At 41.6% G+C, this 26317-nt stretch overlaps 1 protein-coding gene across 8 annotated transcripts in view; it reads left to right on the top strand.

Moving 5' to 3' along the window:
• TAF1 (TATA-box binding protein associated factor 1) overlaps nucleotides 1-26317 on the top strand; it is an 81824-nt gene that overhangs the window by 5143 nt on the left and 50364 nt on the right. For 5 of the 8 annotated variants that reach the window (XR_003966577.1, XM_030305423.1, XM_030305422.1 and 2 more), the window contains exons 4-25: nucleotides 719-838; nucleotides 1956-2197; nucleotides 2598-2816; nucleotides 3212-3430; nucleotides 3773-3980; nucleotides 5206-5382; nucleotides 5875-6002; nucleotides 6102-6209; nucleotides 6334-6507; nucleotides 6966-7139; nucleotides 7370-7474; nucleotides 9524-9724; nucleotides 9893-10034; nucleotides 10625-10755; nucleotides 11423-11503; nucleotides 16980-17129; nucleotides 17298-17417; nucleotides 17947-18122; nucleotides 18725-18903; nucleotides 20608-20821; nucleotides 21278-21443; nucleotides 23060-23271. Coding sequence is in view for 7 of the 8 variants with exons in the window: in XM_030305423.1 (XP_030161283.1) it covers nucleotides 719-838; nucleotides 1956-2197; nucleotides 2598-2816; nucleotides 3212-3430; nucleotides 3773-3980; nucleotides 5206-5382; nucleotides 5875-6002; nucleotides 6102-6209; nucleotides 6334-6507; nucleotides 6966-7139; nucleotides 7370-7474; nucleotides 9524-9724; nucleotides 9893-10034; nucleotides 10625-10755; nucleotides 11423-11503; nucleotides 16980-17129; nucleotides 17298-17417; nucleotides 17947-18122; nucleotides 18725-18903; nucleotides 20608-20821; nucleotides 21278-21443; nucleotides 23060-23271 (3646 nt within the window). In the remaining variant the exon portion in view is untranslated. The remainder of the gene's footprint in view (nucleotides 1-718; nucleotides 839-1955; nucleotides 2198-2597; nucleotides 2817-3211; nucleotides 3431-3772; nucleotides 3981-5205; nucleotides 5383-5874; nucleotides 6003-6101; nucleotides 6210-6333; nucleotides 6508-6965; nucleotides 7140-7369; nucleotides 7475-9523; nucleotides 9725-9892; nucleotides 10035-10624; nucleotides 10756-11422; nucleotides 11504-16979; nucleotides 17130-17297; nucleotides 17418-17946; nucleotides 18123-18724; nucleotides 18904-20607; nucleotides 20822-21277; nucleotides 21444-23059; nucleotides 23272-26317) is intronic. The other 3 variants (XM_030305421.1, XM_030305419.1, XM_030305418.1) reach the window with 2 other exon arrangements.

Consider the following 26317-nt stretch of genomic DNA (forward strand, 5'->3'; position numbering starts at 1 on the left):
CTTAAAATCATAAGCTGGGAAAATGAGGATGGAGGTGGTGTAGACAGAAAGGAAAGGGAGTTGGAAAGTGGTAAGGATATTTCAATGTGATGACAGATACAGTTGTGGAATATCTGAATGGAAAGGTTCTTTAGGCAGTAGAACGTGGTGGTGTGATTGTAGAGGGGTTAAGTCAGGGCAAGAGCTACAGATTTGGGTTTAATCTGGATATGGGTGATTCTTGAGTAAGGGAACGGAGCTTGTGTAGAGGAATAAAAGCAGAGTTTCACCATCAAGTACGGAGTGATGCCAGTGGCTAAAGGGCAGTGAAAAGAATAACACAACTGCAGAAGGTAGGTAAAAAATGTGTCAAAGACTTGGGAAGTGAGAAGAGAAAAAGTCCAGCCTCAAAGGAAACTGACAGAGAAGGAAGAAGGTTCAATTGAATTATGAGATGGAGCAGGATGAAAATAAAAAATCAAATAGGATTTGATCAGGAGAAGGAACACATTTTTAAACCATTCTCGGGAGCTCAATTCCTGTATGAGGTAGACATAGTGTTATAGCATCTGGGTATATTATACCGTGACATCTCTTTCTGAAGGCAGAAGCCACATCTCCTGTGTGTTCTTAAGGGGTCTGTATAGTGTTTTCACGTGCTGCTTTAAATTCTTGTGTGATGGAGGGCTGTTGTGTGACATTCTGGATGTTGAGGTGATCACCTTCTTGGTTTTATTAGATTATGATGAAGACGACTATGATGCTGATTGTGAAGACATTGACTGCAAGTTGATGCCTCCTCCACCTCCACCTCCAGGACCAGTGAAGAAGGATAAAGACCAAGATGCTATTACCAGTGGTAAGTAGAGACTGTCTTCTTTTGTCCAAAGAGCAACTTGCATTCATAGGTTGAGGCTTTTGGCATACCCATAGGGAGCTGTAAAAGTGCAGCTGCTAGGAAAGGGTACTGCTTCTGGAAGTGAGTCCTACAATTTCAGTGGTAAAGGAAAGTGTTACTTTTGAAACATTTGGCAACAGTATTTTAACAGGCACTGGAGAGAAAGTAGTTTAGGTCAGTGGTTCTCAAATCTGGCTGCCCATCCCAGTCATCCCAAGCCTTTAAAGAAATACAGATTTCTGACTCTCATCCCAGAGTCTGATTCAAAGATCCAGGATAGAGCCCAGGAATTTCAAAATGTTCTCCAAGTAATTTCTGATGCAGCTGATCTGTATACCGGTATTTGGAACCGACCTGTTTAGATGACTCTCTTTAAAAGAAATGATTAAATGGGGAAGGCACACTAGAATGTGTATTTATAATCATCTAGAGCCAACTACCAGATTCAGAGATTTCCAAGGCAAGGGCTTTAGTGATCATCTCACCTTTCCTGTGTCTGCCACAGTAGTAACCCTGTCCTGTCCTAGGCTAGGAGATTGGGGAAGAGCAGTGTCTTTTGATCTCCTGTATTTTAGGGATTATGTTAACCTAAATTCCTCCTGTTAGAGTTTTAGCTGTTTCCTTTTTAGTCTGCAGGCTAAGTAACATCTGTTAACTTTATGTCATAGATCTGATTTCATGCTACATAATTTCATTATTCTCCTGTGAGCTTAAAAAATTTTTTCAGCTTATGGGCCCCCGAACTGCAAATTACAAGGCCTGATTGGTATAAAAGTGTTATTTAATTTTGCTGTTGGTCATATTCCTTTAACCTAATATATGTATAGAAAGTAGTGAACGTAGTAATAGTGTTTGTTTTCTCTCATCACAACCCTAGGGTACCAGGTACAAGGTGAGTTGGGGATGGTGGGAGATACTGAGTGGAGTGAGTTTTCTGGGTTGCATACTAGTAATCTGGGTGCTTGGAACTATACCCCCTGCCACCGAGCCATGCATAGAGCCTAGACCGGGTACTGGCTGAGTCGGAGGAGATATGCTCACAGTTACATGCCAAAGGGGTTTCTCTTCCTTGTTGCAGTGTCTGAGGATGGAGAAGGCATCATCTTGCCCTCCATCATTGCCCCTTCCTCTTTGGCCTCAGAGAAAGTGGACTTCAGTAGTTCCTCTGACTCAGAATCTGAGATGGGACCTCAGGAAGCAACACAGGCAGAATGTGAGGATGGAAAGCTGACCCTACCATTGGCCGGGATTATGCAGCATGATGCCACCAAGCTGTTGCCGAGTGTCACAGAACTTTTCCCGGAATTTCGGCCTGGGAAGGTACTTTCTGTGGAGAATGCCCAAGTTGCAAACCATTGACCTCTTCTAAAATACTGAGTTCTGTTGTTAAGATGTTGAATATCGAATGGATGAGATTTAAGTTTCCTTATTCAGTGACGTTGTATTGGTCCTTTTTAAAAAAAGTTGTACGCATTCGTGATAGTACGTGTGATTTAATGGTTCTCATTAGAAATTGTCCTTGTCATCTTAAAAGAACTAGTCCAAATTATTAAGGGATACTTCTTTACTTTCTTGGTAGATGTTATAAACCTGAGTTCAGCACTCCTTGGTCCCTCCCCCATGGCCGAGTAGACCCCTCAGGGGAGTTTGCAGACCCAGACACCGCTGTTTTCCTATGGGATATGGAGTCTTTGACATAGTAGCATGTTCTGTGTTCTAGGTGTTACGCTTCCTACGTCTTTTTGGACCAGGGAAGAATGTCCCATCTGTTTGGCGGAGTGCTCGGAGAAAGAGGAAGAAAAAGCACCGTGAGCTGTTACAGGAAGAGCAGATCCAGGAGGTGGAGTGCTCAGTAGAGGCAGAAGTCAGCCAGAAGTCTTTGTGGAACTATGACTATGCTCCACCACCACCTCCCGAGCAGTGTCTCTCTGATGACGAAGTAGGCAAAATAGAGTCCTGGGATTGAGGTCTAAGAGAGGAACAGTGGGTTCTCTCTAGCTTATGTCTAAATTGGAAATAGCACCTTAGCAGAGTCCTGTGCCAATTATGAGTGAGTAATCATGAGTTTAGTCTTAGTGGCTGTCCCTTCCCTGTTATAATAGAAAAGTACCAAAGACAGGCACCTGGTGGTACACAAACTGGTGGGTAGGAAAGTTTGAATGATAGGCCGAGGGTGTCATGATATAGCTCCATTATTCACATTCTAAATCCAGTCCTGTTGAAGAATCATCCTTATGGCCCCTCTGACTTCCCCCCCTGACTGTGGACTCCCTGTAGCCTTAGGACATCTGGGATCAGGAAATCCTCCTCCCTTCCTACTCTGTTCTGTTACAGATTACGATGATGGCTCCTGTAGAGTCCAAGTTTTCCCAGTCAACTGGAGACATAGATAAAGTGACAGATACCAAACCAAGAGTGGCTGAGTGGCGTTATGGGCCCGCTCGACTGTGGTATGATATGCTGGGTGTCCCTGAAGATGGCAGTGGGTTTGATTATGGCTTCAAACTGAGAAAGATGGACCATGAACCTGTGATAAAATGTAGAATCATTGAGGTAAGTGACACTGGTACCTGAGAAAGGAATCTCTGCCCAGGGCCCTGTCAGTTTTACTTAACTTTGCTTTTCGGTTGGGGAGGGTGTCTTCGGTGGGAGATGGAGGTGTCGAAGCCTGTTGCATGTTACAGCATATCACCCTGGCAGCTAGGCCCCATCGCAGAGATTCTGTTTGTGGAGTGAGTGCAGTGCTGGGCTAGGTGGAGGAGGAGGAGCCGGTGTTGCTCTATCATCGGGTTCTTCTCTTGAGGACTACATTCAATGTATCCGACGGGGGATTTGGAGTGAGAACTTTGACCAGTGACCGTTCAGAGATTTGTTGTTCCTTCCCTGTTTCTGTAGGACTTTAGGAAACTTGAGGAGAATGGTGGCACTGACCTTCTGGCTGATGAAAACTTCCTAATGGTGACACAGCTGCATTGGGAGGATGATATCATCTGGGATGGGGAGGATGTCAAACACAAAGGGACGAAACCTCAGCGTGCAAGCCTGGCGGGCTGGCTCCCTTCCAGCATGACTAGGAATGCCATGGCCTACAATGTCCAGCAGGGTGTGTTTCTGTGCCAGCTGTGTCTAGCACACTGCCCTTCATCTTGGTCGTCCTGAGTGGGCCCAGCTGTGCTCTATTCTGCTGCCGAGGGACGGTGAAATGTTTTCAATCTGAGCCCTGATTCTAGTCCGTAATAAATCTTTACAACTATTAACAAGCTAGGGTGGACTCTGATTTCTCATGAAAAAAATGGGAAAACCACTTTGAAGTTAAAGATCTTTCTGAACTAGAACAGTGCTTTATCTCTATACTTTTGTTTTCAAAGCCAGCCCCTCTTTGTCTTTATCATTCTAGAATTTGCTTTTTCTCTCCTTAAATATGCAAAAAAAAAGGTATTCCATGCTTAACGTAGAAAACTTTGAAAATAGAATACAGTGTCAAAAATCACTGATAAATCCTACTACCCAGAGATGATCAATTATTAACGCTTTGGTGTACTTCGTTTTTGTTTTTTTGTCTTCTGTGTGTATGTGTAGTTGAGCTCATTTCTTTCATTTTTAAAAAATGTTTATTTTTGAGAGAGCGTGAGTTGCGGGGCAGAGAGAGGGAGACAGAGGATCTGAAGTGGGCTCTGTGCAGACAGTAGAGAGCCCGAGCTCGAACTCACGAACTGCGAGATCATGACCTGAGCTGAGCCAAAGTCAGACACTTAACTGACTAGCCACCTAAGTGCCCCAGTTGAGCTCATTTCTATAGACAGTGTCGTACACTGTGCTTTTCAGTTGACAAATATTGTATATCATTCAAAGTTCTTCGTTAAAATGTCTAATAACATGGGAAACTCAAAAAACATGAAGTGGAGGGTGCCTGGTTGGCTCAGTCAGTAGAGCATGAGACTCTTTTTTAATGTTTATTCAGTTTTGAGAGAGCATGAGTGGGGGAGGGGCAGAGAGAGAGGAGGAGAGAGGATCTGAAGCGGGCTCTGTGCTGACAGCAGTGAGCCTGATGCAGGGCTTGAACTGAGGAACCATGAGATCATGACCTGAGCTGGAGTCGGAGGCTCAACTGACTGAGCCACCCAGGTGCCCCTAAACTTTGTTTCTTCTAAAAAATACTGGAATGAACATTTTGTCTGCAGCTTTCTTTGAAAGTGTGAAATATACTGTGTGCACTAGGTTCCTTTTCAAGTAGCCACATGAATAACTTTACTACCATTTGCTCCTCTTCCCTTTGCTGGAATCATGATTGAAAGGGGAATAAATGTTTTGTCTGTTATTTTGACTAGGTTTTGCAGCCACCCTGGATGATGACAAGCCTTGGTACTCCATCTTTCCCATTGACAATGAGGAGCTGGTGTATGGACGCTGGGAGGACCATATCATCTGGGATGCTCAGGCTATGCCCCGGCTGTTAGAGCCTCCTGTTTTGACACTTGATCCCAATGATGAGAACCTCATTTTGGGTATGATATTGGTAGGGGCCAGTGTTCCTTCTCCATAATTGACAGCTTGCTGCTAATGTCAAAGGGCAGGGGGAAATCAGAAAGGTTGGGCAGGTCCAAGACTAGCAGCTTCTTGGGGTACCTGGGTGGCTCAGTCAGTTGGAGCATGTGACTCTTGATCTCAGAGTCGTGAGTTCAAGTCTCACATTGGGTGTGAAACCTACTTGAAAAAATAGGTAAAAATAAAAAGACTAGGAGCTTCTAGGTAGCAGTTTGAGAGAGCAAAGTTGTGGCTGTTAGTGCCTAGTATTTCTGTTTTGCTTAGGGAAAACTCCTAAGGTAGGAACATTGGAAAGTAGTACCTTTGAGATTCTAGGAGTGTAATTCAGTTAGAGTGCCTAGAAGTGGTCTGGGATACGATAAAAGATCTGGGTAGGAAGCATAAAGGTATCTGTAGGAAAAGGTGAGTCTTCAGGGATAGCATCTCCAGAGTGACTTTTGTTTCATCCTTAGAAATTCCTGATGAAAAGGAAGAGGCCACCTCTAACTCCCCCTCCAAGGAGAGTAAGAAGGAATCCTCTCTGAAGAAGAGTCGAATTCTCTTAGGGAAAACAGGGGTCATCAAGGAAGAACCACAGCAGGTCTGTGAATGGAAAAGGGACTTGGGATGTTTAGAAGAACAAAGAAATGCAATGGAGAAAGGTAGCCTGACTAAGGTTTATTTGATGTCCTATCATTAGAACATGTCTCAGCCAGAAGTGAAAGATCCATGGAATCTCTCCAATGATGAGTATTACTACCCCAAGCAACAGGGTCTTCGTGGCACCTTTGGAGGAAACATTATCCAGGTAAAGGTAGCATTTTTTTTCTATGATGGATGGGAACTGCTGCCTTGTTTTGATGGAGAATGTGGGTAAATCTTGCATAGGCTGAAGTTAGTATTTAATTTGAACCGTGTATTTCCTGTCTTAGCACTCAATTCCTGCCGTGGAGTTACGACAGCCCTTCTTTCCTACCCACATGGGGCCCATCAAACTTCGGCAGTTCCATCGCCCACCTCTGAAGAAATACTCCTTTGGCGCGCTATCTCAGCCAGGTCCCCACTCAGTCCAGCCCTTGCTAAAGCACATCAAAAAGAAGGCTAAGGTATGATTGAACTCTGGTTACAAAAAAATCGCTATAAAAGACATTAGAGTACAAATTTGGGGAATGTACTGGATATTAGATGGTATTCGGGAATTACTATTTCCTCAGATGTGATAGAATGTTATTGTGCTCATTTAGGGGAATGTCCTTATTCTTAGGAGATGCACATGAAAATACTTAAGGGGGATGTGTCATAATGAGTGCGACTTTCAAAAATGATTCATCAAAATCTATAGATGTTTTAGACAAAACAAATAAGGTAAAATGTAAAGTTGTATCTAGGTGCTGGGATAGTAAGTGTTCGCGGTTTCAACTTGATGTTTGAAACTTTTGGCAGTGAAGTTGGAATAAAAGGCAAGGTAAAATCATTTTTGGTGGCACTGTCTTAGAGTGAGCAGTATCAGTTTGTAGTCATTGTGCTGTCGGGAGCTGGACTGTATTCTCTTTGCTCTGGGCAGATGAGAGAACAAGAGAGACAAGCTTCTGGTGGCGGAGAGATGTTTTTTATGCGCACACCTCAGGACCTCACAGGCAAAGATGGAGATCTTATTCTTGCAGAATACAGTGAAGAAAATGGACCGTTGATGATGCAGGTTGGCATGGCAACCAAGATAAAGAACTACTACAAGAGGGTGAGTCTCTACTCAGAAAATCTTTGTTATCAATATAGCGGTAATTAGGTATCCAGCAATAATTCGCAAACGTGTATTTTATCTTTTTTATACTGTAAATGTCTTGAGAAAGAAATGGTGTCTTTTTTGTAGCTAGTAATATTAGTAAAATGCCGTGCTCGAGGAATATTTTGTGTAGGCTTATTGATCACATTCTGTGATAGTAGCTGGGTCTTCTGTGTTCCTTATAGAAACCTGGAAAAGATCCTGGAGCCCCAGATTGTAAATACGGAGAAACGGTTTACTGCCATACATCTCCTTTCTTGGGCTCTCTCCATCCTGGCCAATTACTGCAGGTAAGGGATTCTTTCCTGTTAGAATTCTTTCCTAAGGACCTTGACAGGTGAGGTGCTAATCAGCCCAGAAAGAACCAACTCTAGTTGATTGAAGTACTGTTTATATATCAAGTATGGAGATGATCAGTATGATCCCAAATGATTATAATCATCCAATTTTCTTTTGGTCTTTCTATTAAAACTGGTTCCTAATAATGTTGTAAACTAAATTTGAAATAGTTTTTTGAAAATATACACTGGTAAGAAGTCCAGAAACATCTGGGTGGCATAGGGGAGTCGAAATGGGATTAATAATTTACTGTAGTTAATTAATATTTAATTTGTCTCTGTACATTTGGTATATTTTTATTGGTGTCATTTTGAGTATTAAACCACACCTGAACCATGCCATTTATAGTCCCTGGCCACGGTGGAAGTATATTTTACCTACCTCTTTGTTCTGATGGGTGTAGAGAGGCCCTCTGGTAACCTAGCTTTATACATGTTTTGTTAAGGGGAAGTACAGAGGCACACACACAATGATGTGAGGACATCTCTAGCACTACCTTGTGTTTTGTCCTCCACCTAATTTCTCTTGGTAGTCTTAATCATTTTCCTTCCTCTTTTACCTAGTTCCATTCTTTTTTTTTTTTTTTGAGCATTTAAAATTTTTTTTAACGTTTATTTATTTTTGAGAGAGAGAGAGATCGAGCACGAGCAAGAGAGGGACACAGAGAGAGGGAGACACAGATCCGAAGCAGGCTCCAGGTTCCAAGCTGTCAGCATAGAGCCTGACATGGAGCTCGAACCCATGAACCACGAGATCATGACCTGAGCTGAAGTCGGACGCTCAACCGACTGACTCACCCAGGCGCCCCTAATCCTAGTTACATTCTATCACTACTATTGCTTATTCCCCTAAAGCATCTGCAGAGCCCATTGTTTTCTTTATCCTTGACATTCATAGTCCATTTCCCACCAGATTTTGAGTATTATCTTTATACTTTTCCTGGCTTTCCTTTCCCTGTTCACATTCTGTTGAGATTTTCTACCAATCCCTCCCTTTCTTCTGTGACTACTTTTATAGTCTCTTGAAGATCCTTTTTATCTTCTGTAATGCTGTTTTTCCTCTCCATTTCACACTTACAATTTTCTTTTTTTTCCCCACACTTAGAATTTTCTATACTCATCCATACATTGAAGGTCTCTCTGTCCTCCTGTCTGATTTTCTGAGAAGTCTTTCCTTAGAGTCACAGGCTTCATGTGACAGTTGATCCCCATATGGCTGCTACTTAAAGAAGCTCAAATGTTTCTGTCAAATGTTTCTGTCCTGTGTATTTAGTCTGTCTTTCCAGCATGCCTTCATTTATTTTTGTTTTTGTCATTTTATTAATTTATTTAACAAATGTTTTGATCTTACACTATGTCGGGCTATACTGGGGTCTAGGGTTGTAATAGAATACTTGTTAGTTTATAAGGTGATTTTCATATATAATCACAGCAATCCTACAAGCTATAGGCATTTTAAAGTATCTCTGTTTTGTAGATAAGGACAGTTAACCTCAGAGATACTCATACAGTGAGTAGCAGAGCCAGTGTCATCTGAATCCAAATCCTGTAGTTTCCCTACTACTCTTTTTTTTTGATGTTTATTCATTTCTGAGAGAGAGAGAGAGAGAAACAGAGCACGAGCAGGGGAGGGGCAGAGAGAGAGAGAGACAGAGACAATCCAAAGCAGGCTCCAGGCTCTGAGCCATCAGCACAGAACCTGATGCAGGGCTCGAACTCACGAAACATGAGATTGTGACCTGAGCTGAAGTTGGAAGCTTAACTGACTGAGCCACCCAGGCAGGGCCTCTACTGCTGACTCTTAAAGACAGCCAGTGGGTAAAAAGTTACTGTTCTAGTCCTGTTTGACATTCCATGTTACAGTTTGTTTATATTACTGGAGAGATTTTAGATGGCATTATGGGGATGGAGAGGAAACAAGCTTGATTTTCCTTTCTCATTTGTTCACTGAATTTCCTAGGGCTTCTCTGTATATAATTTTTGTGTTTTTACTTTTGTTAGGCCTTTGAGAACAATCTTTTTCGTGCCCCAATTTATCTTCATAAGATGCCAGAAACGGACTTCCTTATCATTCGAACAAGACAAGGTTACTATATTCGAGAATTAGTGGATATTTTTGTGGTCGGCCAGCAGTGCCCCTTGTTTGAAGTTCCTGGGCCCAACTCCAAAAGGGCTAATACACATATTCGAGACTTTCTCCAGGTAAGAATGAGAGAATAGGGAGGGGGTCCGGGTGCACATAATAGGGTATGTGGATTTGGGGGCACATCAGGAAAGCTCAAAACACATAGGGGCGTAGCAGGGGAAGGAGCCCTGGCAAGGACTTTTATTTTTCCTTTGCCGAATGAAAAACGTTTGTTTTTTGGGCAGGTTTTTATTTACCGCCTCTTCTGGAAGAGTAAAGATCGGCCACGGCGGATCCGAATGGAAGATATCAAAAAAGCCTTTCCTTCTCACTCAGAAAGTAGCATCCGGAAGAGGCTAAAGCTCTGCGCTGACTTCAAACGCACAGGTCATCAGTTGCGCCTAATTATTTGTTCTCTTTGCCTCTTTCCAGGAAAAGAATTTAGGCTCACGGTTAAAGGATCAGTATATAACTACCAGAATTAGAAATTGATAGTCATCAAAAGAAGGAAGTAGCAAATCTTCTAATGATGGAGGCTCTGATTACTTTTTGATTTGGCCTACCAAGAAGTTCACTGCATGTTGGATGTCTTACATGAGATGGAGGGAACCTAGCAGCAGGGGTGTTCTTTGTAGTTCATGGCTAGACCTTATGGGACATTGCGTGGTTTGGTCTTGGTTTGTTATCCTTCTTTTTTTTTAATTTTTAGAAAATGTTTATTTTTAAGAGAGAGAGCATGAGTGGGGGAGGGCAGAGAGAGAGGGAGACATAGAATCTGAAGCAGACTCCAGGCTCTGAGCTATAAGCACAGAGCCCGACGTGTGGCTTGAACTCACAAACCATGAGATCATGACCTGAACTGAAGTCGGACAGTTCACCGACTGAGCCACCCAGGCGCCCCTGTTTGTTATCCTTCTTGCTGCCGAGGAAAGGGCCTTAGGAATTCAGCACCATCTCATTCTCTCTGCTTTTTCTAGGGATGGACTCAAATTGGTGGGTGCTGAAATCTGATTTTCGTTTACCAACTGAAGAGGAGATCAGAGCTATGGTGTCTCCAGAGCAGTGCTGTGCTTATTACAGCATGATAGCGGCAGAGCAGCGGCTGAAGGTGAACACTTTCCTCTTGGGTACTACCTCTGCCTATGGATCGTTCCCAGAGAGATGAGGCTGAAGCCTATCCCCACTGACTTAGAAGTGATGGTTACTAGATTATTAACCATTTATTTGAAAATTCAAACTATGTAAGGAACTCGGTGTACATTGGTGCTGAGGAAAACTACAGTGTAGCTGAGTATCAGCGGGAAGGCTTAATGAAGGACTTAGGGCATATTGTTGCATCCATTTGGGTGGTGACTTTAAGCTTCGTTCTTTGTAAGACAGGCATGTAAACAGGGAAGACTTCTCAGTTGTTTTCCATGGCCTTCCAGGTGGGCTGAGATGATGATGCCAGACATGTGCTTTCGAGAAGGCACAGTGTCCTTATTCCCTAGATCTGGGGTGGGATAGCGCAGCTAGACCACTGAGTTACTGAGTCTGCAGTAACGAGCACCTCTGTCTTCTTTTATGGGTCTTACCTATCCATATATCAGCTGGCAAGTACCCTGAAGTGTAGTAAGGATGTAGAATGGTGATAGATACATTGAAGACTTTACGGAATCTATTCTCTGTGCAAAAACTTACTTTCATATATTCTATACTTGGTACTTAGTGAAACTTGTACTCTGTCTTTTCTAATTTATTGATTGGTTTACATGCGTAGATTTGTGCTCTTTCAGGATGCTGGCTATGGTGAGAAGTCCTTTTTTGCTCCAGAAGAAGAAAATGAGGAAGATTTCCAGATGAAGATTGATGATGAGGTAAGACTTTACACTGATTTTTATTAGTGTGTCCTGTTTGTCCTTTTCTTTTTTTTTTTTCTTTAGGCATCACGCCCTGTGCAGAGCCCAACGTGGGGCTTGAACTCACAACCCTGAGATCAGGAGTCCGACGCTTAACTGACCGAGCCACCAAGGCACTCCCCATTTATCCTTTTCTAAAAAACAGCTTTATTGAGATAAGGTTGACATGCTATAAGCAGCACATAGTTAGCGTACAATTTGTCTTTTGATGTATGTGTATACCTGTGAATCCTCATAACAAGATAATATATCTGTCATCCCCAAAAGTTTCTTTGTGTCCCTTTGAAATTCCTTTCTTCTGTCTCCTCCCTTCTCGTCACTCTCCTTGTGCCCTGACAACCACTGATGCTTTCTGTCACTATAGATCAGTTCATATTTTCTAGAATTTTATTTTATTTGTTTATTTTTTTTAATGTTTATATATTTTTGAGAGAGAGAGACAGAGCGTGAGCCGGGGAGGGGCAGAGAGAGAGAGGGAGACACAGAATCCGAAGCAGGCTCCAGGCTCTGAGCTGTCAGCACAGAGCCTGATGCGGGGCTCAAACTCACAAAACCACAAAATCATGACCTGAGCCATAGTCAGAAGCTTAACTGACTGTGCCACCCAGGCGCCCCACGTTTTCTAGAATTTTAGATAAATGGACTCGTATAATAAGTACTCTTTCATTTTTTTAGTTGTGGTAAAATATACATAACAAAATTTGCTATCTTAACCTTAAAGCGTTTACAGTTCAGTAACGTTCAGTACATTTCACGCCATCATATGCCCAATCTCTGGAACTCTTTTCATCTCACAAAGCTGAAACTCTGTTACCCATTAAACAGCAAGTCCCCATTCCTCCCTCCCTAGCCTCTGCAACCACCATTCTACTTTCTGACTCTTACGAATTTTACTACTCTAAGTACTCCAGCTAAGTGGAATCATACAGTATTTGTTTTTATGTGACTGGTTTATTTTATCTAGCATAGTATCCTCAAGGTTCATCCGTCTTGTGACATGTATCAGAATTTCCTTCATTTTTAAGGTTGAATAATATTCTATTATATGTATACACCACATTTTGTTTATGTATGCAACCATTGATGGACATTTGGGTTGCTTCCACCTCTTAGCCATTGTGAATAGTGCTGCTATGAGTGTGGTTGTACAAATATCTCTTCAAGATTCTATTTTCTGTTCTTTTGTGTATATGCCCAGAAGAGGATTACTGGAACACATGGTAGTTCTATTTTTTAATTTTTTGAGCAACCTCCAGACTTTGTTTTTTTCAAAGCATCCGCAGCATTTTATGTTCCTATCAATGGTATATAAGAATTTCAATTTCTCCACACTTGCCAACACTTGTTATTTATTATTTTTTTGATAGTGGCCGTGCTAATGGGTGTGAGGTGATATATCATTGTGATTTTGATTTTCATTTCCCTAATTATTAGTGATGTTGAGCATCTTTTCATGTGCTTATTAGACAATTGTAGATCTTCTTTTGAGAAATGTGTATTCAAGTTCGTTGCCCTTTTTTGAATCAGGTTTTTTTTTTTTGTTGAGTTTCAGGAGTTCGTTATATATTCTGGATATTAATGTCTTATCAGGTACACGCTATGCAAATATTTTCTCCCATCCTGTAGGTTGCCTTTTCATTCTGTTGTATCCTTTGATGCAGAGAAGTTTTTAATTTTGATACAGTCCAATTTATCTAATTTTTCTTTCGTTGCTTATACTTTTGGCTCCATATCCAAGAAATCATTGCCAATTCTAGTGTCATGAAGCTTTTCCTCTATGTTTTCTTTTAAGAGTTTTATATTTTTAATTCACACACTTAGGTTTTTGACCCACTGTGAGTTAATTTTTGTATATGGTGTAATGTACAGGTCCAGCTTCAGTATTTTACACATGGATATTATGTTTCCAGTATCATTTGTTGAAAGTATATATTCTTTCTTGTCTGTCTTCTTTTCCTCTGTAATTATGTGGAGATTCATCCAGGTTATTGATCATTTGTTCTTTTTTATTGCTGTGTAGTGCTCCATAATATCACAGTTTAGCTGATCGCCTATGAGAGGACATTTTGGTTGTCCCCTGTTTTTGGCTGTTATGAATAAAAGTGCTATCAATATTTATGTATAAATTTTGATAGGGACACATTTTCTTGGTTTAATACCTAAAAGTAGAATTACTGGGTCATATGGTAATTCTGTGTTTTACTTTTGGAGGAGCTGCCAGACTGTTTTCCACAGTGACTTGAATTATTTTTACATTTTTATTAGCAGTGTATGATAGTTCCAGTTTTTCCACATCCTTATCGACACTTGTTATTTTTCCTTTTTTAAAAACATTATTATCATGGCTCTCCATCAGATTTCAAGTGGTCTCTCATTGCAGTTTTCATTTGCATTTCCCTAATGGCTAAGGATGTTGAGCTTCTTTTCATGTGCTTATTTACCATCCAGATATCTTCTTTGCTCAAGTGTCTGTTCATCTCTTTTTTTTTTTAAGTTTATTTATTTTGAGAGAGAGCGCACGAGCAGAGGAGAGGCAGAGAGGGAGGAAGAGAGAATCCAAAGGAGGCTCTGCACTGCTAGTGCAGAGTCCAGTGTGGGGCTCAGACCCACAAACTGTGAGATCATGACCTGAGCCAAAAAAAGTCAGGAGTCAGACACCTAACTGACTGAGCCACCCAGGTGCCCCTGTTCATCTCTTTAGTCCACTTAAAACATTTTTTTAATGTTTGTTTATTTTGAGAGAGCGAGAGAGAGGGAGAGAGAGAATCCAAAGCAGGCTCCACACTGTCAGTGCAGACAGGGCCTGATGTAGGGCTCGAACTCATGAACTGTGAGATCATGACCTGCGTCAAAACCAAGAGTCGGATGCTTAACTGACTGAGCCACCCAGGTGCCTAAGTCCGCTTTTATTTTGAATTGGTTGCTTATTTTCTTCTTACTGAGTTTTGAGAGTTCTCAAATGCATTCTAGGTCTGACTCCTTTATCGGGTATGTGATTTGCAAAGATTTTCTCCCAGGCTGTGGCTTGTCTTTTAATTGTTCTAACAGTGTTTTATGAAGAGCAGAAGTCCAAATTGTCAGTTTTCTCTGTTGCTTGTGGTTTTGATATTGTATCTAAGAAATTTTTATCTAACTTAAGGTTGCAAAGATTTTCTTTTATGTTTTCTTATAAAAGTTTTATTGTTTTAAATCTTATATTTAGATCCATTTTGAGTTAATTTTTGTATAGGATGCAAGGTATAGATTAAGGTTTTTTTTTCCTGCATATGAATGTCTAATTATTCCAGCACCATTTTTTTTAAGTTGAATGACTTTTTAAAATAAAAACTTAAGGGGTGCCTGGGTGGCTCTGTCAGTTAAGCATCCAACTTCAGGTCATGATCTCGTTCATGAGTTCGAGTCCCACATCAGGCTCTGTGCTGACAGCTCAGAGCCTGGAGCCTGCTTCAAAATATCTCTCTCTCTCTCTCTCTTTCTCTCTCTACTCCTCTCCCATTCATTCTCTCTTTTTCTATCTCTCACACTCTCTCTCTCTCAAAAGTAAATAAACATTAAAAAAATAAAAGAAAAAATTAAAACAAAATTTTGATCGTGTATATGACATTCTTGCCCACAGACTTCCTTTGGGTCCTTGTTTCTTTTAGAAGCTATTTATGTTATTTACAAGGAGCTACATGATTTGGGTCTTGTATGTAATTCTAACCTCCTCTCATATCCTGCCACTGCCCATCTTGTACTCTAAGCTCCAAATATGCTAAAGTTCACTTGGTCTCCCAAATTTCTTTCTGTTGCCTTCTGGGATTTTGCAACTGCTCTTCCCTCTACCTAGAATATGATCTCGACACTCCTCTACTATCTTACCTTCATTTGAAGTTTGTATTCTTTTTTTTAATGTTTTTATTTATTTTTGAGACAGAGAGAGACAGAGCATGAGCAGGGGAGGGGCAGAGAGAGAGAGGGAGACACAGAATCCGAAGCAGGCTCCAGGCTCTGAGCTGTCAGCACAGAGCTCGACGTGGGGCACGAACTCACGGACCTCGAGATCATGACCTGAGCTGAAGTCGGTCGCTTAACCGACTGAGCCACCCAGGCGCCCCTGCAGTTTGTATTCTTTTGGAAGCTTGCCCCGACTCTTGTCCTCACTCCCACCCTTTACTCATATTGGATCATCACTCTTCCCTTCTTAATGTACAGGTAGCACTTTTTACTTTTCTGTCGTGCACTGGTGGTGCGGTATTGAATTTGGTTGGTTATTTGTCTCTTCCTCACTAGTAGGAGATCCGTGAGAAAGTAGTGCCTGGAATATAGTAGATGTTCAAAAAATATGTTAAATCAGTGAATGATTGTAGTGAGGTCAGAGTGAGTGAAGAAACATAGTCGTGGTGTTCTTTTGGGGTTGGGGTGTAAAAATGAGTGGATGTCTGAGAATTTCAGAAATTAAAGATTTTGTTAAGTAGCCTTCAGGATTGAATCTTGAATAGAATTGGCCACTTTTTAGCTAATCATGTATATACTCTTAACTGGTCTGTGTGGACAAGCACATTCCTCTTGTCTTTATTTGGCAGCAGTCAGTAAATCCTATTCAGGGTCTCAGAAGAGGACAGACATTTTTGATCAAACCAGTGGCAGAGGTAGAATGGACTTTGGTTTGGTGCTGCTAGAGTTAAGGCCAGTGCTTTGTAAAGCATGCTTATCATTTAATTATAGAATATGTTGGTCATTCTAAAGAAGCCATTTGAACAATGGGGCAATCAAATGCATCATCAGTGTAACCTCTTTGAGCATCGTGAGGGTGGCTACACTATCTTTGAGAACTCTCAGTATATCCCAAGGGACATGAGACTGAAGGGTACCCCAGTGTTCCACATATTCTTCCTTCTGCTGGCTGACATCTTGATTTGTATTTAAATTCCTTTTTTAAATTTTTTAAGTTCATTTATTTATTTTGATAGAACACGAGCAGGGGAGGGGTGGAGAGAGAGGGAGAGAGAAAATCCAAAGCACACACCATGCTGTCAGCACAGAGTCCAACATGGGGCTCAAACTCCCAAACCATGAGATCATGACCTGAGCAGAAGTCAGATGCTCCATCGACTGAACCACCCAGGCGCCCCAATTTTTTTATTTTTTAGAGAGAGAGAGAGCAGGCAGGGCAGAGGGGCAGGGGGTGGGGGGAGAGGGAGGGAGGGAGAGAGAGAGAGAGAGAGAGAGAGAGAGAGACTGAATCTTAAGCAGGCTCCATGCTCTGTGCAGAGCCTGACCCAGGTTCCATCCCATGACCCAGGTTCATCTCATGACCCTGGGATCATGACCTGAGCTGAAATCGAGAATCAGACACTCAGCCAACTGAGCCCCCAGGCACCCCAACCTTCTAAGTATGGCTAGACATAGAGCATATTTCCCACGGCCCTTAGAATCTTTTTCTGTACCTCAGGTTCGCACTGCTCCTTGGAACACCACAAGGGCTTTCATTGCTGCCATGAAGGGCAAGTGTCTCCTGGAGGTGACTGGGGTGGCAGATCCTACAGGGTGTGGTGAAGGATTCTCCTATGTCAAGATTCCAAACAAACCAACACAGCAGAAGGTGAGACTATTCTGAAGTCCTAGAAGCTAAAATATCAAGGGAGGAAGAAATGGAAGTTAAGGAGTGGAGGATCTGGAAAACACCTAATTGACAGGATGACTTAGATGCCTGTTATAAGGGATTCTGCTTATTACAATTCTTGCCTTTTTTGTTTTATGTCTGAGGTAGGATGATAAGGAGCCTCAGCCCGTGAAGAAGACAGTGACAGGAACAGATGCAGATCTCCGTCGCCTTTCTCTGAAAAATGCCAAGCAGCTTCTACGAAAATTTGGCGTGCCTGAGGAAGAGGTGAGTATGGAAGAGGGAAACTTTGAGTTTCCTAGGGGCTTTGTGTATAGAGGGAAAAGGTGGGAGGCAGATGTAAGGAACTATGTGGATAATTTTGTGGTATAGGTTGTAGTATACTGGATCTTGGATACTTTTTCAGGAGTTAGCTTTCTCAAAGCTTTCTGTTTAACCCGCTTTGGGTGATTTTTAAACTTCTAATTTTTTTTTTTTATATTTGAGAGAGAGAGCGCGAGCAGGGAAGGGGCAGAGAGACGGAGACAGAATCTGAAGCAGGCTTCAGGCTCCGAGCTGTCAGCATAGAGCCCAAGGTGGGGCTCAAACTCACGAGCAGTGAGATCATGCTCTGAGCCAAAGTCAGACACTTAACTGACTGAGCCGTTAGGGTGCCCCTGGATGATTTTTATGTATGTATGTATGTATGTATGTATGTATGTATGTATGTAAGTCTAGTTCTCTAAGCGTGTGCCTTGGTTTATTCTTTGAAATATCTGATGATTTATGTATATGTGTGTGTCTACCTCTTTTGTAGATTAAAAAGTTGTCCCGTTGGGAAGTGATCGATGTGGTACGCACAATGTCAACAGAACAGGCCCGCTCTGGAGAGGGGCCCATGAGTAAATTTGCCCGTGGATCAAGGTTTTCTGTGGCTGAGCATCAAGAGCGTTACAAAGAGGAATGTCAGCGCATCTTTGACCTACAGAATAAGTGTGTTTGTTTTAGAAAATCCAAGCCGGATAGGGGAGGGGTGCTGGACAGTATATTATAATGAAGAGGAGGTTACCTGATCATGTGACTAGGGGGTCAGGTATCTGAGATATCGGGTGGTATTTGTTCATAATACTGCTAGGACACCTACTCCTTTCAGAGCAACTCGGCAAAGGTTTTGAATTGGCAAGAGGTGCTAGGTATGAGCTCTAGGTTCTGTGGCAACTTCTGTGGCTTATTTTGTGGCTTCTATTCTGGCAGTTATTACAGTGGTGATAGGGGATAGTGAGTGTTTTTTCTGAAGGCTTTACTTGTGAGAGGATGGTATTGCACTATTAAAAATGTTTCTCAGTTTTTCTCAAAGAATTCTGAAAGAGTTGCTGTGCTGCTTCATATTTCAAACTGACCTTATTGACAGACGTCTAGGAAAACTTTGGAACCCTTTTCTATTAAGGCCTCCATGTCTTAGTGGATTTGGGGTATTCCTTTTTAAGGTTGATTTCCCAATTTCCTCCTCTTGCCTAAAACCGTATTTCTTCAGCCCTTTATACACTTTCATATTTTCCCTCCTCTTAGCTTCACATTGTTTTTTCCCTTTTTAGAGTTTTGTCATCGACTGAAGTATTATCAACCGACACAGACAGCAGCTCAGCTGAAGACAGTGACTTCGAAGAAATGGGAAAGAACATTGAGAACATGTTGCAGAATAAGAAAACCAGCTCTCAGCTGTCACGTGAACGGGAGGAGCAGGAGCGGAAGGAACTGCAGCGGATGCTACTGGGTGAGGGTAGTGGCTTCACAGGCAAGAAAGAGAAGGATCGAAAAAGCGTAACTAACTGCAGACTAATAACTGAGGCAAAGCTGGAGGCAGAAGAAATAGGGGATGAGTGTAGAAAGGCCTGTAGATGAGGTAGAGCGATTACTGCAAGCTGGACTGTAGGTCTGTCTGTGGGGCACAGATGGAAGACATGCTGCCAGTCTACTACCTGCCTCTGGTCAGTCCACTACCTGCCTCTCGTGTGTATCAGGCCTGTCCAACCAGGGCTAGCAGAGCTGTACATCACTTGAGCATTCTGGGCATTCCTCCTCGAGAGGAAGAGTTTGTAATACAGAATTTGTGGATGGATTTGGGGAGTTGTCCTTGAACCCTCTGAAATCACATGTAAAATTCTGTACAAGTGTGCCTTTTCTGAGGAGAAGATCCATGGCTTTCAGAAGATTCTCAAAGGGGTCTTAGACCCTAAAAAGAGTTAAAAGTCAACCAAAAATTGCAGAAGTTGAGGGTGGGGATGATTAAGGCCTGAACTGGTTTGGGATAAGGATATTGGGAATGAAAAGAGAAAAATCAGGGTGACCCTAAGATTTCATTCTGGGCCTGCTAGGAAGATGGTGGTCCCATTGATTAAAGTAGTAAATTTCAGAGAAAGAACCAGGTGTGAGAAGGGAAGAAGTAACGTGTGGAGTTTGAGATGCCCATGACTTTTCCCAGTATAGGTGTCAAGCAGGCAATTTAAAATTTGGATGTAGATACTGTGAGAGAGGGGATAAAGACTCCAGATGAAGATTTGAATGACTGTTCTCACTCCTAGTAGTGTTTCCTTTGTTTACTCCTCTCTGTAAAAGCTTTATGTAATTTTGTGTTCATACTACTTTGTAAAGATGTGATAAAGCCTTTCCATCAGTGTGGTCCTGGACCAGCAGTATCTGCATCACATGGGAGCTTGTTAGAAATGCAGAATCTTAGGCCTCACCCCAAACCCTACTGAATTTGAATCTATTTTAATGAGAATTCTCAGGCGATTCCTATTCATTCACATTAAAGTTTGAGAAGCATACTCTAGGCCTTGAGACTCTGGACTTGTTTCTCTGGGACAGTTTTGCCCCCTTGGTGCTTGGTGCTTTTTTTTAATTTAATTATTTATTTTTTTAATGTTTATTTTGGAGAGAGAGAGAGAGAGAGAGAGAGAGAGACAGAGTGTGAGCAGGGGAGGGGCAGAGAGAGGGAGACACAGAATCTGAAGCTGGCTCCAGGCTCTGAGCACAGAGCCGGATGTGGGGCTCGAACCCACGAACTGCAAGATCATGACCTGACCCCAAGCCGGACGCTTAACCTACTGGGCCACCCAGGCGCCCCATTGAGTGCTTTTCTTTAACGTGAATATCAGCTACTTGCTACTTAGACTTTCTTTTGCTATTTAGAGGACTTCGAATACAGCTACTGTTCTTTTGTCCCCTAAAACAAACATATAGTTCTTTGAGGTCCTTTCAGAACTTCTTGTACTTAATAAAAAATGGGAACATTGGCAGTGGTAAAATGAAGTCAGGAAAGGACAAATCAGTATACTTCGGGCTGGTGGTGACGTTGATGCTTTTTGTAGAACCATACTTTTGTGACATGTTGAGCTTCGAGGTTTCCACTCAACTCCAGGAAAAGGACTGTTTGGGTGGTAGGGGGAATGTGTGGAAATCTTTTTCTGCCTTGCAGCAGCAGGTTCAGCAGCATCAGGAAACAATCACAGAGATGATGACACAGCTTCTGTGACTAGTCTTAACTCTTCTGCCACTGGGCGTTGTCTCAAGATTTATCGCACATTTCGAGATGAAGAGGGGAAAGAGTATGTTCGCTGTGAGACAGTTCGAAAGCCAGCTGTCATTGATGCCTATGTACGCATACGGACCACAAAAGATGAGGAATTCATGTGAGTTTGACTCACCACTTTCCAGTATTATAAGGAGGATGATTAGAAAGAGGTGGGGAAGGGGGATGAGGTAGGTGCTTGAGTTTTAATGACAGGATTTTCTATACAGTTGTCCTTGGCTGTCTGTGTTGACTGGGTGCCTTTGAGTTTGAACAGAGCCAAACCACAGGGAGAATTTCAGACTTGCTACCAAATAAAGGAATCTTCAGTTTCACCTGGGTCCTTTGCATTGTGGTCGGTTGGCAGAACTCTCCAGGATTACTCAGGATGTCTCATTCTGAGAGAGGTGTCTCCTGGCACGTGGAAGGCTGATGAGTGGGGGAGGTGGGAGTGCCAGGCAGCCCCTTTTATTTCTGTGTGGATGGATGACTTTAGTTGTGAGATGTTTAGCTGTCAGGACAGTCTTCTTGGCTTGTTTGCTTATGGTCCTGTTCTATTTCCCTCCTTGTCATTCAGTCGAAAGTTTGCCCTTTTTGATGAACAGCATCGAGAAGAGATGCGAAAGGAACGGCGGAGGATTCAAGAGCAGCTTAGGCGGCTAAAGCGGAACCAGGAAAAGGAGAAGCTTAAGGGTCCTCCTGAGAAGAAACCCAAAAAAATGAAGGAGCGTCCTGACCTAAAAGTAAGTATTAATGTGGCATAATCATAGCTAACAAGGCAAAGGAAGAAAGCATACTTTTTCCCTTAGCTTTTGGCATCCTCCCTAACTGGGAATGAGGGCAGTATTGTGGAAAGCTAGTTTGAGTTGGTGTGGCTGTCAGGCAGGTGTTACCGGTACTAGTGTGACTGGTACCAACAACTTAATCTGATGCCATTGGGTATTAATTTTATACTTCATCAGTTGGAAATATTTCCTAGGAGTTGAGATAGGTTTGGTTGAGATAGATTTTTTTACGTGTACATCTGTGTGTGTGTGTGTGCGTGCGCACACACACACACACACCTTTTTAAAATTGTACATACTGAAAGAAGTAACAGAAAAACCTACAGTACAGGTTGCTTTCCGTAACTTTGGTAGGATTTCAGATATTACTCTACAACGTAACTGTAATGTATACAATAAAATGAGGGAACTACGATATAGTGGAAAGAGCCATGGACTTGGAAACAGAAGATCTGGCTTTGGGTTCTGGTTCTGCCATTTAGTTGCTCCGTGACCTTAACCTTACCATACGTGTTTTTCTCTTCTATAAAATACGATACCTGTCTCATAGTGTTGTTGGAGTAAGTGATACAATGCATGAGAAGCACTTTATAAACTGAAATTCTCAGTAAATGTAAATTGCTGGTAACATGGACTGAGGTCTTTAAATATTTTCAACTTCCTTTCTTTTTTAAAAAATTTTTTAATGTTTATTTATATGTGAGAGAGCACACACAAGCAGGGGAGGGGCAGAGAGAGAGGGAGACAACAGAATCCGAAGCAGGCTCCAGGCTCTAGGCTCTGAACTGTCAGCACAGAGCCTGATGTGGGGCTTGAACCCACAAACTGTGAAATCATGACCTGAGCTGAAGTCAGGTGCTTAACTGACTGAGCCACCCAGGCGCCCCTCAAGTTCTTTTCTTATATATGGTATTCAATAAATATGACAGAGTATTGACCCTATTTTACAGATGAAACTGAGGTCAGTTGCAAAGCTGAGATAGAGACTTGGTATTATCCTTTTCCTTGGGACTGGAAATATACCTTGGGCTTCCAAGAGACTTTCTCCAGCGTATTTAACATTTTCATACTTTACAACTTATATTGAAGTAGAAATCCTCTCCCTTTTCTTCCTCACTTGATTTTTTTTAAATGTCCAGTCTCTGGGGGTGCCTGGGTGGGTGGCTTAGTCGGTTAGGCGTCCAGCTTCAGCTCAGGTCATGATCTTGTAGTTCGTGAGTTCGAGCCCCTCGTTGGGCTCTCTGCTGACTGCTCAGAGCCTGGAACCTGCTTCAGATTCTGTGTCTCCCTCTTTCTCTGCCCTTCCCCTGCTCACGCTGTCTCTATCTCTCAAAAATAAATAAACATTAAAAAAAATGTTTTTAAACGCCCAGTCTCTGTATTTTATTTTTAATGTGTCATTTCCATACATGCTCTTTTTGTCTAGTGGCTTCTGGTTAAAAGGTGTAGAACAGTTCTGTTACAACAGAAGTTCTGCACCTGCCTTTGTTTCTCTCCTGCCTTCTATGTATCTTGTAAAGCGAATCTCACGTGGCCTGTTTACCTCTGACACGCTGATACTTTCCCTTTTGCAGCTGAAGTGTGGGGCTTGTGGTGCCATTGGGCACATGAGGACAAACAAATTCTGCCCCCTCTACTATCAAACAAATGCTCCACCCTCCAACCCTGTTGCCATGACCGAGGAGCAGGAGGAGGAGCTGGAAAAGACTGTTATTCATAATGATAATGAAGAACTTATCAAGGTTGAAGGGACCAAGATCGTCCTGGGGAAACAGCTGATTGAGAGGTAAGAGCACACAGAAAGCACTGTGGAGAGATCTGTCGGAGGTTGAAGGTTGGGCAGGGGTTGATATGAAGTGGAACTGAGGGCATAGGCGTTTTGATGGATTTTCCTCAGTAATTGTTTCCAGTAATGAAAATTATGGTCTTTTGTCATAAAGCACTCCTTAGGCTCTCCTGCTTGCCTTGGGGCATGCTACCTAACTTACTGAGTCTCCACTTCCTTATTTACGAAATAAAACCACCTTTACCAGAGTAGTTGTGAAGGTAAAATGAGAGGTTATATAAGCATGTAGTACAGTGCCTGGCATAGAGTACTTCCAGGCACTCACTATATTTGTAGTCCTTAATCTCAGTGTTCTTTTTTTTTAATGTTTGTTTATTTTTGAAAGAGAGACAGACTACAAGCAGGGGAGGGGCAGAGAGAGAGGGAGACGCAGAATGCGAAGTGGGCTCTGGGCTCTGAGCTGTCAGCACAGAGCCTGATGCAGGGCTCGAACCCACAAACTGCGGGATCACCACCTGAGCCAAAGTCAGATGCTTAACTGACTGAGTCACCCAGGTGCCCGCCCTAATCTCAGTGTTCTGATAATGGACCACCCAGAAAGATTAAGGAGACATAAACTATGTTATCCCTACCTGTCTCTTGCTCTCAGAGAATGTAATAGATAATCAAGTGGAGAAGTTTTTAAATTAAAAAACATTTTCTCCCTGACTTTTTAGTTAGAAACTTGCAAACCTACAGAAAAGTTGAAAGAATAATAGAGTGTATCATTCCTCTAAAGTTACAGTTAATGTTTGTCACGTTTGTTTCATTTTTATGTATCTAAAACTTTTTTTTGCTGAACTATTTGGAAATAAGTTGCAGGCATCTTGCTGTTTCACTCATAAATACCACACATTGTCTAAGACTAAGGATATAACATACCATTACACCTAAGAAAATTAACATTGGGTCAGTAGTATCTAATATTTGGTTCTTATTTAAATTTCTCTGGTTGTCTTAGTGTCCTTTTTGGCCTGCCCCACCTCCAGTTTAGGATCCAATCCCAGTTCAGACATTAAGTATTTTGAATACTTCTTAATCTAGAACTGTTCTCTCTGCCTATTTTGGTTTCCATGGCATTGAATTTTTTGAAGAGTCCAGGCCAGTTGTCTCCTAAGATATCCCATATTCTGGATTTGTCTGTTTTCTCATTGATTGTATTTGGATTAAATGTCTTTGGCAAGATTACTACATAGGTGATAATATGTACTTAACTGTACCACATCAAGAAGCATATAATGTCAGGCTTTCTCACTATTTTGATCATTTTGTTTAAGTGGTGGTCCCCAGAACTCTCTTATAATAAAGGTATGTTTTTCTCTTTGTAATTAGCACGTGGGTGAATATCCTGTTCCCTAACAATCTTTCTCTCCGTAGTGTAGCATCCGTTGATGATCACTGCCTAACTCAGTTATTACATTGAGGGTTGCAAAACCATGGTTTTTCTAATTATAGCATTCTTTCTACATTAACTGGCATTCTATAAAGAAGAGCTCTTTTTTCCTTTTTGTTTGAGTATTACTATGGATTCTGAAATTCTTCTTTTTGTAAACTTAGTGTAATATAATTTATTAACATTATGTTATTTATTTATTTTTTAATATATGAAATTTATTGTCAAATTGGTTTCTATATAACACCCAGTGCTCATCCCAAAAGATGCCCTCTTTAATACCCATCACCTACCCTCCTCTCCCTCCCACACCCCATCAACCCTCAGTTTGTTCTCAGTTTTTAAGAGTCTCTTATGCTTTGTCTCTCTCCCACTCTAACCTCTTTTTTTTTTCCTTCCCCTCCCCCATGGGTTTCTGTTAAGTTTCTCAGGATCCACATAAGAGTGAAACCATATGGTATCTGTCTTTCTCTGTATGGCTTATTTCACTTAGCATCACACTCTCCAGTTCCATCCACGTTGCTACAAAGAATGAAACCATATTTCATTCTTCCTCATTGCCACATAGTACTCCATTGTATTAACACTATTTTAATTGTGATCCCCATATTGTCTCAAATTTGACCTCTTAAAGCCAGATCCTGTGTCCTTGTGAGAACTTACTTGCTTTCCAACACAAAATGTTCTAGGCTGTCCTTGAAATTTCCTTGTTCAAGACCTAGAATCAGCCATTTCTTCAAAGAGCCCTGGTTCCTTTTATTGGGGAATGGTATTTAGAACCAAGATTTAGGTGTTAAGTATGCTCATTGCCACTGAGATGTCCTTGCTTCTAGGCTTTTAGTGGACGGAACTAGGAAATAAATATATATTGCAAATCACATATCAAAACCTTCATATCAAAACCTCCAATTCAAATTATATCTACAGAGTCTTCCTCTTCTTCCCCCATTCATATTTGTATCCTTTCTCTGGTTCCTGGCATCAAGATGTTGAATCATTTGTTCTGTCTGTACATCTGTTATGTACAAAATAGTCTGAGAATTACAATACCAGTACCACTAACAACAAAACTTTAAAAGTAGATTCAAGGTGTTTGCTCTAGTTTGTTGTCCTTAGGCTATATGCCACTGAAGTTGTGCAGTCAGGGTATTACATTTAAAATATATTTGAATGATTCTTTGTGTGTCATTTTTATAATCAATTTGATACATAGTTATATTCATTTGTTCTTTTTCTTATTGAGGTAAAATTGGTATATAACGTAAATTTCAGATGTACAATATTATAAATCACTCCTGTTAAGTTCGGGACTCTTTTCCATTCTTGGTTTAATTTATCAGTATCTGTAATAGTATGTTTTGAAGCACATTAGAAAAGGAAAATGTAGCCTCTTGATTCTATGCAACGGAAAGGAAGAAGGTGGATGGTCTTTTAATGATTGAGGGAAACTAAAACTCATTTTTATTTCAAACCAAATTTTAATTTCTTCCTTGTTTCCATTGTAAGTAAGTTCAGCTTCCTAGCCCTTGAACCCTAAAGTAGAAAGTTGGAGCTGGAAGGATTCTTGAAATTCCTTTATCCCAGTTCCCTTATCTTCCAAATAGGAAACTGAGG

This window comes from Lynx canadensis, chromosome X (genome assembly GCF_007474595.2).
Source record: "Lynx canadensis isolate LIC74 chromosome X, mLynCan4.pri.v2, whole genome shotgun sequence".
In the NCBI taxonomy this organism is placed as follows: domain Eukaryota; kingdom Metazoa; phylum Chordata; class Mammalia; order Carnivora; family Felidae; genus Lynx; species Lynx canadensis.